General features: G+C 39.3%; 1 protein-coding gene and 1 long non-coding RNA gene across 6 annotated transcripts; one reads left to right on the top strand and one right to left on the bottom strand.

Annotated features, from left to right (window-relative positions):
* Window positions 1-253: 253 nt before the first annotated feature.
* On the top strand, window positions 254-6,941 carry LOC110990310 (uncharacterized). 2 transcript variants are annotated; one of them, XM_022255234.2, is made up of 4 exons: window positions 254-1,039; window positions 4,259-4,358; window positions 4,771-5,036; window positions 6,108-6,941. In XM_022255234.2, the coding sequence occupies exons 1-4, from the start codon at window positions 712-714 to the stop codon at window positions 6,260-6,262; spliced, it is 849 nt and encodes a 282-aa protein (XP_022110926.2). In that variant the 5' UTR covers window positions 254-711; the 3' UTR covers window positions 6,263-6,941. The 2 variants fall into 2 exon arrangements, with proteins under 2 accessions (XP_022110926.2, XP_022110935.2); XM_022255243.2 differs by having other exon boundaries at window positions 257-1,039; window positions 4,262-4,358.
* On the bottom strand, window positions 6,941-10,238 carry LOC110991205 (uncharacterized). Of its 4 annotated transcripts, none has more exons than XR_015424760.1 (4): window positions 10,138-10,238; window positions 9,686-9,768; window positions 9,104-9,257; window positions 6,942-8,948 (listed from the first exon to the last, which is right to left on the bottom strand). It is a non-coding gene; the product is annotated as an uncharacterized LOC110991205 (long non-coding RNA). The 4 variants fall into 4 exon arrangements; XR_015424761.1 differs by having other exon boundaries at window positions 10,162-10,238; XR_015424758.1 differs by lacking the exon at window positions 9,686-9,768 and having other exon boundaries at window positions 6,941-8,948.
* Between the last annotated feature and the right edge of the window lie 3,741 nt (window positions 10,239-13,979).

Below are 13,979 nucleotides of genomic sequence, written 5' to 3'. Positions count from 1 at the left end.
TCTATCATAGGCGCGCAGACCTAGCCCTAGATCTAGACAACAGGTTCAGATGCAGACCGACCGCGATTCGCGAAAATCACAAAGTAAATTTGTAATATTTGTGCAGATAATTAATTTGAAATAGTTTTTTTAATATTATATTGTTTAAAAAGCAAATAAAGGAAAAAATTCAATGCATTTTGTTGAAGACTATCTTGTTTGAGGATCTCCATAGACTAGTTTCCAGTCTCTCCAGTGTCCTTGTCACGTTAAGACTGACGATTTTTGGCCCTGGTCGATTGAGGGCGCCTGTAGTAAATTATGGTTCTCTCCAAATCATTGGTTCTCTCGTCTCTCTTTGCCAACTCACCAACCGCCGATCACCAGGCTAAAAGTAAATTGGCGCGAAATTCCTCCGAGATATATAAGCAGACGGACGTATGAAGCCCAACCACCGACGCAACCATACACACGACACGGTATCCGTTACTGGTTCCCTGTATACTGCTCGATTTCTCTACGAGTGTATGTTCTGCAACCGGGGAATTAGCTTAGTCTCCTATTCGTGCCGTCAAATCCCAATAACAAGCTGACCAATCACTAATTAGGGCGGTCGCTCCATGATGTAGGCGGTGCCATTCCAGGAGGAGGCGGTGCTTCGGCCAATGGTGTGCGTGCCACAATGCCGCGTCTACTATATATACTAGGCGCTGTGCATCGCAGTTCTGCAGGATGGATGGAGATAATGATGACCGGAGAGCACAAATCAATGCCTCGAACCGCAAAAAATATCATGAAAAGTGGTACGAATACAATCTACGTTCACGTTATTTTGACGAATGTTCCACACCTGGTGACATTAGCAAATTACCTAGACTGAAGAGGCCGCGGAGGTACATTCACACTGCAAGCAAAGGTGACGGTGAAAGTTCATGTAGCAGTGCAAGGGGAACACCTCACAAAGAGACCGTCCCTGGTAGGCCGGCGCGACAATTGCGAACGACAACCCAACCAGCCTCAAATGATAAGGATGACGGCTCCGAAGAACAATACATGTATCGTAAGTAGTCTAACTGCATCGCTCATCTCCTGACCATCTTAAAATGTTTTATAAAAAGGGGATTCGTAGGCAGCACCGTCGCCAGTAGCACTACCACTGTACCAAGGGGGCCACATGGATTATTTTATGCTCATTAATGCTTTTGAATGTTGATGGGCGGGGGGGGGGTTAAACAGTAAATCTTTCTAAAACAACCATCCATTTGTGTTCCAAATTCTACAAATATTTATACTGTTATAGCTCATCCATTTTCTTTCATCTTCACTGTAGTCTGTACAGTTTTATCGGGAAGAAAATCACAGTTTTCTGTGTAGATGTTGACATACCAGTGGTATGGTGATTCAAAGCCTGTAGGCGTACTTTCTGCCCAATATTCCCCCGTTTCACTGAAATTAAATAAATCTTAGATTAAATAAATAAATCTAGACTACTTAACACAACTGCAAAATTATTTTCAAACATTTCGGTGTTGGTGACAACTTTTGAGGGGGTATTGAACTGAAAACATTCTGAACTACCATGACTAGTAACACCAACACGCATGACACTGTGTTTTTCCTTACACATATCTTTGGGCCTTTCCTCAGTCACTTATGGTTGTTTTATATGTTTGTAGCAAAACAATTACATTCAGTGTGTTGACTAAGACAATGCATAAACACACACACACAGGTGACCTTTTTAGCTAGTATGGCATCAGTCTATCCATGTTGGGGGACAAGTGTCCAAATTTGCACTTTTTATAAGATCCACGCCCTTTTGTTTTGTATGTAAATATTTCTATTTTCCCCAAGGATAATGTGTGAAAGTTGTAAATATTGGTATTATGTTAGTTGTTCATTTGATTAGTCTCGCCTCTTCTCACAGGATTGCAATGCGTTCATCAGCCCATTTTATATGGAAATTAAGACTGAACAATGCTTACCTTTTTTTTTCTGGTTTATTCAATTAAAATATACAGGGTTAGCTGCCAAGTCAAAGTGGCTGATAACAATTTACACTGATCTAAAGGCATTGCATATCAGTTATAAGGACTATGAAATAAGAGTTGGGAAAATGAAGCATAATTTAAAAAATAAAAATCCTGAATAATTAATTTATAAATCTATGTTCACCGAACAGGGAAAAAAAGGAACATTAGAAGACAGTTCATCCAGGACGGTTGGTTAAATAAGGAATCCTCCCTCCCACATACGAGTAAAACTATTACGAATTACAAAAGTTTAGCTAAAACTGGAATTGTAGATTTCATGTATCTATCAGTTCTGCACTTTGATACAACTAATGTAGTCCTGGAACTGTCTTAGGGTAAGATCTTATCTCACCCCTGCTCAAGATAATGAGATTGACAGGTTAGTGACCAAAACAATGAAATTATCAGAAAACTGTCCCACAAGATTGACAACCATACAGGAGGCTTCATACGTCTTGAAGTGCAGCAACCACACACAGCTTATGCTGAGCAATGGACAACCATACAGGAGGCTTCATACGTCTTGAAGTGCAGCAACCACACACAGCTTATGCTGAGCAATGGACAACCATACAGGAGGCTTCATACGTCTTGAAGTGCAGCAACCACACACAGCTTATGCTGAGCAATGGACAACCATACAGGAGGCTTCATACGTCTTGAAGTGCAGCAACCACACACAGCTTATGCTGAGCAATGGACAACCATACAGAAGGCTTCATACGTCTTGAAGTGCAGCAGTTTTCAGTTTAAACCAATGGCAAGAAAACACATATGCATACAATTATTACTGAGAATGAGATCTAGAGAGAGGTTTAATAACATAACTACAAGCAGTTGGTCAATAGTTTAGAATTAACACAAAGTCATTTGAACTGAGGACAGATTAATAGCAACAGAAAACCACAAACCATCCAAAATTAAACCCCCCCAAAAAATGGCCCCGCAGTGAAAGACAATTCTGTAGCTGCTATAACAGTGACTTTCCTTGTCAAAGTACAAAATAATTTGAAACTACATTGATCCAACCATGAGTGAAATTACTTCCAAGCTTCCGTCCGTGTACATCAGTTACGGATGAAAATTTTGCCAGAGACTTGTCTCATTCATTCTGAAATTTACATCAAAATGCTGCTGTTGAAATGTTAAACAGAAGACCGCAAGTTAAAAATTCTTACGAATATTTATAACAGGGTCCACAAAAAAGCTGAAAACAGTTTCAGGTCACTGGAAAACACTTTGTCCCCTGGCTAAGACAAGAAGGGAGTTCACAAAGTCCTAAAACCTTCATTACTCAGTGATACATGGTATGTTCCACGTGTACGGTCTCAAAACTTTTCAAACCTATGTTATGATTTCATTCTGAATATTTAAATTACTGATGTGTGACAAGCATTTACATTACTTAATCCGCCCCAAATAATAGTTTTACCGTGCCGAGTATTTTTTTCCATTTTCTGCGGTTGAATTGCAGATTCCTCACTTTCAACTGAAATTGAATGAAAAAAACAAACATATTAAAAGCATTTCTACTATACAAGTAATAGCAACATTAAATTGATTTGCAACAAGAAAAAAAGGATATATGGGTTTAAACAACAAGGAAACCAAAGAACCATGGTGTAACTAGAAAACCTACACCTGGGTGCATATTTCTTAAGAGGGCATGAGCTACTTGCGTGCATAATTGGTTAAAATTCGTGTGTGTGTGGGGGGGTGGTCGCCCTAGCTCCTTCATTCAACTTACGGTTACACCATTAAGTAGAAGAGTCACTCACGTAAAAAGTATGCCCATGAAAGTGTGGCAGGGCTGAGCCAAAAAATAGTAAAGTTAACTTTGGTTGAATTTTACATGCAGCAGTTGATCCCATTTCAATTCACAAGTCTAGTTTTGTGACCCCTGTATTTCTTAGCAGTGTTGATAACAAACTTGAATTTACAGCCTGGGGCATGTTTATAGCACAATACATACATATATTGTGATTGTTTTCTTACTCCATGGGTTTTCAAGGTTTAGGCCTGTGGAAAACAATAGTTCACAATTTGCACACCCACTAAAAGTCCATAGGATTTTGAACAATGGTAGTTGTGTGATGTTTTAATCCTCTGTAATCCTTCTACTAACATGCTACACGTACAGTGTACAAGGGAGACCAAGCTTCTTTTCTGCAAGATCCCTTTTACCAACTCCAACCAACTCCATTTGATGTTTGATTTACACAGTTGTGTTTTTAATTTATCCAAAGCAGAGAAAAGAGTTGAGAAGAATGAAGGAGTTGTTCGTCCATCATCATCAACCTCACGAGACTTTAATGTTGACTCAAAAACACCTGACCAATCCAAGAGGTAAACATTCCAACCGGTTTCAGGTTTCTATCACATTCACAAACAGTTAAAAGAAAAGGCTTTTATACCACAGTGGTTTAACCTTTTGATATTTGCAGTCTTTTATTATGCCTGGAAATTGAGGCATTGAATGTTACAATTCTTATGACAAATCTATATCAATATCTTAATGACCTTTATAAGAATGCTTGGGATTTACTGACAGATGTTTTAATTCCCGAAAGTAGTTGAGACTGCAAAATTCATTTAAAGTAAAAAAAGCAGTTTCACTAGTTTGCAACATAGCAATTATTCTTTCAAACATCTTCCCTGTATTTCTCAGAGTTGAGAAGCCTTGACCTTAATTGTCATGGTTTTAGCATGTGTGACAGTTTCATGATCAAGCACAAATCTGATTTTTTTCACACTTTAGAATGGATTTCCGCAAGACCAGCCAGTCGTCAGGCACAGTTAACCCTCAGCCCAACCCCAGCCCGGCCCCTCATGCTGACACCCAGCCGCCGCCCGTCAGCCTTCCCCCAGGGGTGGATGACCTCCCCAGCCCGGGACTAGAGACCAACGGTACCCAAGGCAAGGAGGAGGTGCCCTCGCCTGGCAGTGGGTCCCTGTTGGGTGACCTACCTTCGCTGGGTGGGCCCGGGGTGAGAGGGACATCATTATCCCCATTGGGGGGACTTGGTAAGCCCGTAGAAAAATGAGAGACACAAGTTGCCAGACCAACTATTGAGCTAAAGGCCTTTAAAAGAATCGTACTATGTAAATTAAAGGAAATCCTCTAATTTTTTACCAAAGTAATTATCATTTTCATCGGGATGTCATACTGGCTAACCAATCAATGCAAAGCACTCTTTCAAATGAAAACTAAAACAGACTTACTGAAAAGTTAGTTTTAAGTCTCATTTTGTAACATTCATGTTCATTTTATTTAAAAGCCAAACAATCTGTGATACCCCTAAAAAAACACCGGCTAAAAATGGCTTCTAATTGACACTGAACTGAAAAGGTCTTGATTACAATACTAGGGATGTGTGATACACTACTCAAAACACTTTTTTCTTAACTTGTAATTTTTTCCATGCAATGAGTGGGGTTTAGTTCTTTCGTTTTTTGTTTGTCTTGATGGTGTTCTCATTTGAATAAAGAAATTTTAAAAATGTTTCGAAACATCAAGTGCACATTTTCAGCAGTAAAATATCTCATAAAACTTTATACACAAAAGAAGAGGTGGTCCTTAACTTTTTAGTAGCGTGTTTTGCTTCTTTATTCTTAACCGTATGATTTCCTGATCATGCTGGCTTTATTCTTAAGGACTATGGTTGGAGGCCAAACTAAAGTGTACTTCAGTTGTGGAGTGTCTGGTTTTGATCTTGGGTGTGTCATTTGTAAACTTCAATTTCAGTACTCTTAAAATAAATAGCAATTAATATCTACATTGTAGATAAGATCTGAAAAGCTCCTAGAAAATTCCTGAAACATTTCAAGTTCCCTGCATCATAAATATACAAACTATTTGCAGTCTGTTTGCTCAGAGAGAAAAGGAATATATTTTTCTTCATATGCACTCCAGTATTTGCTGAAAGGACATAAGTACAGAAATTCTTGTGCGGATGGAAATCACAATACCACAAGAATATCTACATAATTTCAAGTAGAATTGTCGAATCCTTGATTTTGTTACAACCAACTTTTTCTGTACGATGAACTTTTCATGTACATTTATATCGTCATTTCTAATAATTTGCTCTGTAGGTGTGGAGCCTCCGTCCGCCTTACCCCAGCTCAAGCCAATCAAGAAGAAGAAAAAGAAGAAAACCAAGAGCCCCCGCAGTGCCGAACCAGAACTGGAACAGGATGACAACTTCTTTGGAGGCAGTGGTTCCCCGGAGCCCCTCTCTGTGATGTAAGAAGGGTCTGAGGCTCAACTGCTTGTCCATGTACTTTTACCAGTTTGGTTGGAACTGAAGACCTGGCAGAATGCTGTTTTTAATATCGATCTCTACTTAGCACTTTTGACGATTAAGACACATCTTTGATGTTACATTTTTTGAAAGTATAATCATAATTTCAAGCTGCAAAGTTCAAGATCTTTTCTGAGAGTGTTGTGATAGAACAAGGTGATATGCAAACATCTATGGGTCTTCATTATTTGAGCAACAGCACATTTGTTGCACATGTGGTAGATTTTCATGTGCTGAAGTTTTTTTCCTCGAGAATGGTATTATTCAGAGGTAACTGTATTCAATCCGTTTATTTTTGACATCTTTGCCATAGTGTGTTGATGTCTTTTTCAGTCATTTGATATCGGCATTACCAGAACTATTTGATCATTTTATTTCAGGTTTTTTTTCTTGACTTTTTAAAAGTGTTGTCATTGGTTCTTGCTACATTCTAGGCACCTATCACTTTATCCTCGAAGTATCAGCAAATGCCTCTTTCCAGTAGTCGGACTTTATTGCATGGCTTAAATCTATCTTGGGCAATTTTTTTTAGGAACCATTGTCAAGATGTTGAACTTGTGTGCAGGACCAAGTATTTTGAGAGTAAACAATACTTTGAAAATAAATACCATACATGAGATGCAAATGTGCATTTATGGCAAGTTTCCTTTTTTACAGGTGTTAAGAAAATATTGTGTACCATATAATTTATATTCAGTTTCCCATGCAAATTTGTACCTGCCCAACCTGCCACTGCTTATCAAATTAGTTACTATGTTGCTTCTCTCAAGGTTACACAGAAATTGAAGGCAAGTTAGGGTAATGTCGCAGTAGATTCATTCCCTAGGGATAAAACAGTTTGCGGTGGGACTATTACATGGTTTCTTTTCTTACCATGTCTCATGGTTTGTAACAAATCGATGGTTTGAGCAAGAGATGACTCATAATTTATTTGCTGCACTTGACAGCACTAAATTGGGCACTTCAATTTAAAAATCAGACAAAACATGACAAACTAAATTTTGTAACACTATTTTAATAAGCTCATTCATCATCCTGTCAAAGAGGCTCCACTTCCAATCTACAAATTGCATCCGTAAAACTGCCAAGACGAATTCTTAACACATGCTCACAAGAGATTTACTGTGCATAGTATGGTTCGTTCCTTGCAAACAAGATAAAGCAGCAAAATAACACATAGAAGTACTCAACGCTGGCCTTTTCAAACTTAGTATTGGTTTTCCTGGTTAATTTTGCACTTTCCATTTAAAATTGCTCAATTTAAAAGAGTTTAACTTCATCAAAGAGGGGTCCACTCGCCCTAAATGTTGGTTCCAACTTCAAAATTGAGCACCACTCACTTTCAAAGCATTCAAGAAAAAAAATTCTTATTCGTCTTATATATCGTAATTTTCATCTCACTCTGGCAATGGCATTGGATAGGAAGTGCAAATTCTTTTTTGTCATCCATTGCATCGGTTCAACCCTTCAATTTCCTCATTACATTTTTTGCTGAACGCATCATTAAGATTGACTAGCATTCCTCGACTTTCGTGCGATCTTACAAAATTTGCATGATGAAAGCGTTAAATTGAATGATCATTACAAGAGCGACCAGAAGATGACTGGTAACATGTCTTTCATAAGCTCTTCAATCAAGCCACTGAAGACCTACAGTAAACTCTAATACTGAAAATGATCACGGCAGCTGTAATCCTGCAATGCAATACCACTTAACTTTGGCCAACAGGTTACAAATATTCAGTGCTTGGAACTGAATGGGAAAAGGCATAAATGGCGAGAATGAATTTGTTTTAATTTCCACAACTACAAGCCCATGTGAAGCAACTCGACTAATTTTGGTCTTCTTCACCGAAACTGATATTTCATATACTAAAAAAGTACCAGTAAGAAAGTAAAAACAGTTTGTGACAAGACTATTGTTTCAATTAAAAATGTTTTCTGTTTTCAGGGAAGTTTAATGCCAAAACATCCTGAATAGTAACACATCTGGTAGGATGACATAAGATAAAGTTGGTAATTATGCACCTAACCATAATGTGAAAAAATTAATCCCGACATTCTTGCAACTACTACTTCTAGAGTACATCATTCTGAAACTGCCAAAATTCAGAATGTAATTTGTTCTATCAGAATGAGTGCTAATGGTCAACAACTGCTGCATGGACTTCCACAGTGTCAACTTGCTTTTTTATTAGAGTGTCCATTTTCTGTCCTGTTTGGCATAACATTCTTTAAAGAAACCTGCTCCACATTTTGAGTTTTGAGGTTAAAGCCAATGCGTTTACAAAAGAACACGGTTACAAATTCAATTTGGGGAATAAAATAGATCATAATATTGCATTGAACCTGGTATTTTAAACAGTCAGAAGAAAGTTGTATGTGATTATGGCGATCTATTGGAGACCATTCAGGTTTAGGGCAGAGTTTTCAAGCACCAAAATTGATAGGTTTTTGTGCAACATTTTCTGACAGTCTTTTGAATAACTGCAATCAAGCTGCCTTGTGCAACTTCAAAGTAGGTGTCATTACTTGAGGTGTGTTGCCATGGAGATGTCAGTGGATGTGCTCATCAACTAACGTGTGCTCCACCCATTCCACAGCATCTACGACCTATCCTTGGTTGGTGCCCCTGTAATGACAAAATATAAAGATTTCACTACAACAATTTGGAACTATTTAAAGTTTCTTTTCAATGTACTGAGGAGGCACAATGCTGGAATCAAGGGGGTTGGGTTTTTTTTTTCACTGCCTAAAACCTTTTACCAAAAAAAAAAAGGAACATACCTTTGAATCCAAATCTGGAAGCCGTTGCCTTGGTGTGCCCATGGTGATCAAAGACTCGGTCAGTGCCTTGTATCTGGCCACTGGGCACTTTAGCCAACAAGGGAGTTAGTCTCAAAGTGAGCGGTCTTCTGCCATCTTCCTTAAAAACAGCAACCTTCCAAAAACAACAAAGCAAAAATCTTACACATCTGTGGAACAAATGTACTTGTCTGATTGGACTGGATTCCGATCAACAGCTTAGTTTTAAAGGACGTACATTTGGATCTGCATCTGTTTGCCTTTTTAGCAAGTTCTTAAAATTTTAATACTTCAGACAATTTTGGACAAATGTGAATTGCTTGCCCCCAAAAATTGCCGAGATTTCAGGATCCACAAATATTTGGTAAACACTACCAATGCAAAACAACACTGATGAAGATGATTTCAGTTTAAGTTTCAGGCATACAGGGGAAAGTTTGTGCTAAATTCAAGGCAAAATTAAATCCACAATCAACAAAACGAGGGCAATTGGAGGCATAACTATTGAGGTTTTTTGGGAAGATGGTGGAGCAGGAGGCCACCAATGCATCTGTTGCTGCTCACCGTGGCAATATGCCAGTATGCAGTTGGCAGGATTTGATCATCACGTCCATACTCCCTAAGCGTATCACTTCAGAGTTCATTACCTGTCATAATGCAAAAGAAAAAAGAAACTATTATCAAAAGGGAAAAGCATTTCAATTTAGCACAATTTCTTGTACAGACTTGACTCTGGTTTAACAGAAGATATTGAATATGTAGAAACTACATATTGAGAATTAATCTCCAGGTCATTTTTTCCCAAATAACCTGAAATTTTTGAATCAGTTTAGAGCTTTTCAGTCAACAGTCTCATGCAACGAGGCAAACAGTACATGGTGTTGAAGTGTGATGATGGACAATGAATGCCACTTCCACATGGTGAATTTATTCAACTCTGGAATGGAGTCTCTCTTTTAAAATAACGGGAATTCTTGAGAAGTCTAGGAATCAACAAAGTTGTCTCGATAAATTACCTTGTTGAGTAGATACATGCTTACATTTGAAGCTGCAGTAAAGTGAATATCCTGGTAAGGTTAGTGAAAACAGGGCCACCACGTGAAGGTCCCAGGATACCAGCCCCGCACGCTTTCGGCAATTAGCGGGCCCATCGCTGGACAGACTGGTACTACCCTGTGGCCGCAGGGGCACCATCTGCCACTGTCCGGTCCGCCCTCCCGAAGGAGAGTGCCCTTGCCTACTCACGCGCGCCCTCCCACCCCCGGGTAGGTGAGAGGACGTACCAGCGTTTTGCTAACCCCAGTGATAACAGGGCCACGCCCCTATGGAAGAGGTCCGCGGCCCTCAACGCGAGGGACACAACTACCTGCATCTTTTTTGGCTAACAGAAACGTTGGTAGGGCTAGACTCGCGAACTGCCTAGCCCCTTCCGCACATCTCGCATTTGGAACCCCCCAGGACTCCAACTGGAGCGAGTTCCAATTTTAGATCGATCTCCGCACCACACCTAAGCCCTAAATGACATAGGGATATAAGAGATCCCATAGTCTTTGCACTTCTCAGAGGGATATAACAGATCCCACTGAGCTAGAAGAAAAAAATCCTACAGTGAAACATTAAGTTTCACAACTAACAAAAAAGTCCCTGAGGGAGTTACGTATGCCCTAAAGATGATCTTTGCTGGTGGAGCCTTGCTGCAGGGACAGATCCAGGGGCAAGTTCCCTACATAACCTTACTCTACACTAATTTTTCCCAGTGGACCATCAATTTGTAAATTCATTTTCATACCCCATTGAGATATTTGATGTTGCCTTGGCAATCATTGTATTTCTTTTCTCTCTCCAAGAGAGACATATGGCATATGATGCTTCAGATAATTTGAACATGCAAGCTCCCCAAGGAGCCGAGTTATAGTTCTCTCTCCAAGAGAGATATATGGCATATCATGCTTCAGATAATTTGAACATGCAAGCTCCCCAAGGAGCTGAGTTATAGTTCTCTCTGCAAGAGAGATATATGGCATATCATGCTTCAGATAATTTGAACATGCAAGCTCCCCAAGGAGCCGAGTTATAGTTGTCCTAGTTCTCTCTCCAAGAGAGATATATGGCATATGATGCTTAAGATAATTTGAACATGCAAGCTCCCCAAGGAGCCAAGTTATAGTTCTCTCTCCAAGAGAGATATATGGCATATGATGCTTCAGATAATTTGAACATGCAAGCTCCCCAAGGAGCCGAGTTATAGTTGTCCTAAGTTCTCTCTCCAAGAGAGATATATGGCATATGATGCTTCAGATAATTTGAACATGCAAGCTCCCCAAGGAGCTGAGTTATAGTTCTCTCTCCAAGAGAGATATATGGCATATCATGCTTCAGATAATTTGAACATGCAAGCTCCCTAAGGAGCCGAGTTATAGTTGTCCTAAGTTCTCTCTCCAAGAGAGATATATGGCATATGATGCTTCAGATAATTTGAACATGCAAGCTCCCCAAGGAGCCAAGTTATAGTTCTCTCTCCAAGAGAGATATATGGCATATGATGCTTCAGATAATTTGAACATGCAAGCTCCCCAAGGAGCCGAGTTATAGTTCTCTCTCCAAGAGAGATATATGGCATATGATGCTTCAGATAATTTGAACATGCAAGCTCCCCAAGGAGCCAAGTTATAGTTCTCTCTCCAAGAGAGATATATGGCATATGATGCTTCAGATAATTTGAACATGCAAGCTTCCCAAGGAGCCGAGTTATAGTTGTCCTAAGTTCTCTCTCCAAGAGAGATATATGGCATATGATGCTTCAGATAATTTGAACATGCAAGCTCCCCGAGGAGCCGAGTTATAGTTGTCCTAAGTTCTCTCTCCAAGAGAGATATATGGCATATGATGCTTCAGATAATTTGAACATGCAAGCTCCCCAAGGAGCCGAGTTATAGTTGTCCTAAGTTCTCTCTCATAGAGAGATATATGGCATATGATGCTTCAGATAATTTGAACATGCAAGCTCCCCAAGGAGCCGAGTTATAGTTGTCCTAAGTTCTCTCTCCAAGAGAGATATATGGCATATGATGCTTCAGATAATTTGAACATGCAAGCTCCCCAAGGAGCCGAGTTATAGTCCCCCCCCCCATCACAGCCACCCAAGATCTGCCCCCTGGATGGACATAGGGATATAACAGATCCCATAGTCCAGCTGGTCTTGCATTGGGGATGTAGGGATATAGAAGATCCCATCACCCATCTTGAGGACATCGGGATATAGATGATCCCATAGTCCTTTAATAGAGTTGGTCTTGCTCAATTTGAGCCGATGACCTGTAAAAGACCACCACCCCGCACAATCACAACATGTAGCTGAACCATTCTGGGAAAATACTGCCAATAATAAACTTTGGCAGACATTACAAAAATTAAGTTTAATTCTGCACCAAGTATTCGAAATCAATTAACACAACATGAATTAATTTGTTGTCAATTTTTTCCTCTGACAAAGGTGTCATCTAGCTACCAAACTTGGCAAAACACTAAATAAAAATGCTTTGAATCCCCAAAATGGTTCAGAAGCAAACTTGAACAAAAGTATTTCAACTTTGCTTGGATACAAAAATGAAGGGTTACTTTACCAGGCCTGGTTGCCATGATCCGGGGTTCTTGTGCATGTTCACGCCTGTAAGAAATGGTTACCTCACCTTATGAACATGCAAGTCTTGAATTCCCCGGCCTCTACTTGTGATGACCCATCTCCTGTTGTACCGTTTTCATCAACAATCCCCTGTTAAATCTGATGAATCCTGCGATCTGGGGGTCTTGTGCATGTTCACAGCTGCAAAAAAAATCGTTACCTCACCTTAGTGAACATGCAATCTTGTCCCCCGGCCTCTACATGGATTTTCACACCTTCCGAGCAGATACTGAAACAAAATCAAGCAAAATGAATCAAGCACTGAGGAATTTGAAAGGTAAAAAGGACACTTAATGGCATGATGAAGGAATTGGCTTGGAAAACTTTGGGTGACAACTTACCTAGTACCAAACTTCCACTTTCTTTGCCTCCACTGGTTCAGCTTGCTCATCAAAGTAGAGTGAGCATGGTCCCTGTAGAAATAAAAAGAATTCTGGTCACTTTAAAAGACATTAATAAGTAAAAAATTTACCCACTTGGGAAATCAAGTAAAAACCCAATCTTGATCCACACAAGCATAGGGTACATTTTGAGTGCTCAAGGTACATTCGAAGTTGACAAGAAAAAAACGCTAGATATTTAGGCTGAGAATTTCAGAAATCTTGACAGCTCAATTTTGGTTTTTCTTGTGACATTTTTGGGATAAATTATTTTGCACTTCAAATTGAACTTCATAAAGGTGATTCTTTCTTTGGTACACCCAGTGCGTGAATAGAATGTAGGTCAAAAAATCTAACAATGTATTTTTTAAAATATTTTATTGCATTCATCAAATATGAAATAAATGTTGACCACTTCACCTCAGGAATTGATGCTAAAACAATAGATCACCTCAGGAGACTAGTTTTACTGCACTACAAGATGAAGCAGCCAAAATTTGTCTGACAACACCTCTACCACAGATTCTGATATAAGTGGCGACTGATTTTTTACATATTAAAAAGTATGCTATTTGAGTGAGAAATTACTTGAAAATTTACCAGCACTTATCCAAACTACCTCAGTAAAACACACCAGTATGTATTTGTACATAATATCTGTGGTCATGTATACAGTTCTTTGGTCGCTCAGGTTTAGCAGTTTCGCAGCTATGAGTACAGTTCTTGGCCAATCCAGAATCTGTGGGTGAAGTGCTATAAAAAGACCAAATTTTTGTAAATGAGTACATGTATTACT

The sequence above is a fragment of the Acanthaster planci genome, linkage group LG03 (genome assembly GCF_054643075.1).
Source record: "Acanthaster planci isolate LZ-2023a linkage group LG03, COTS_SCS, whole genome shotgun sequence".
NCBI lineage: Eukaryota > Metazoa > Echinodermata > Asteroidea > Valvatida > Acanthasteridae > Acanthaster > Acanthaster planci.
Note: the sequence above shows the minus strand (reverse complement) of the source record. Positions and strands in the feature narration are given on the sequence as shown.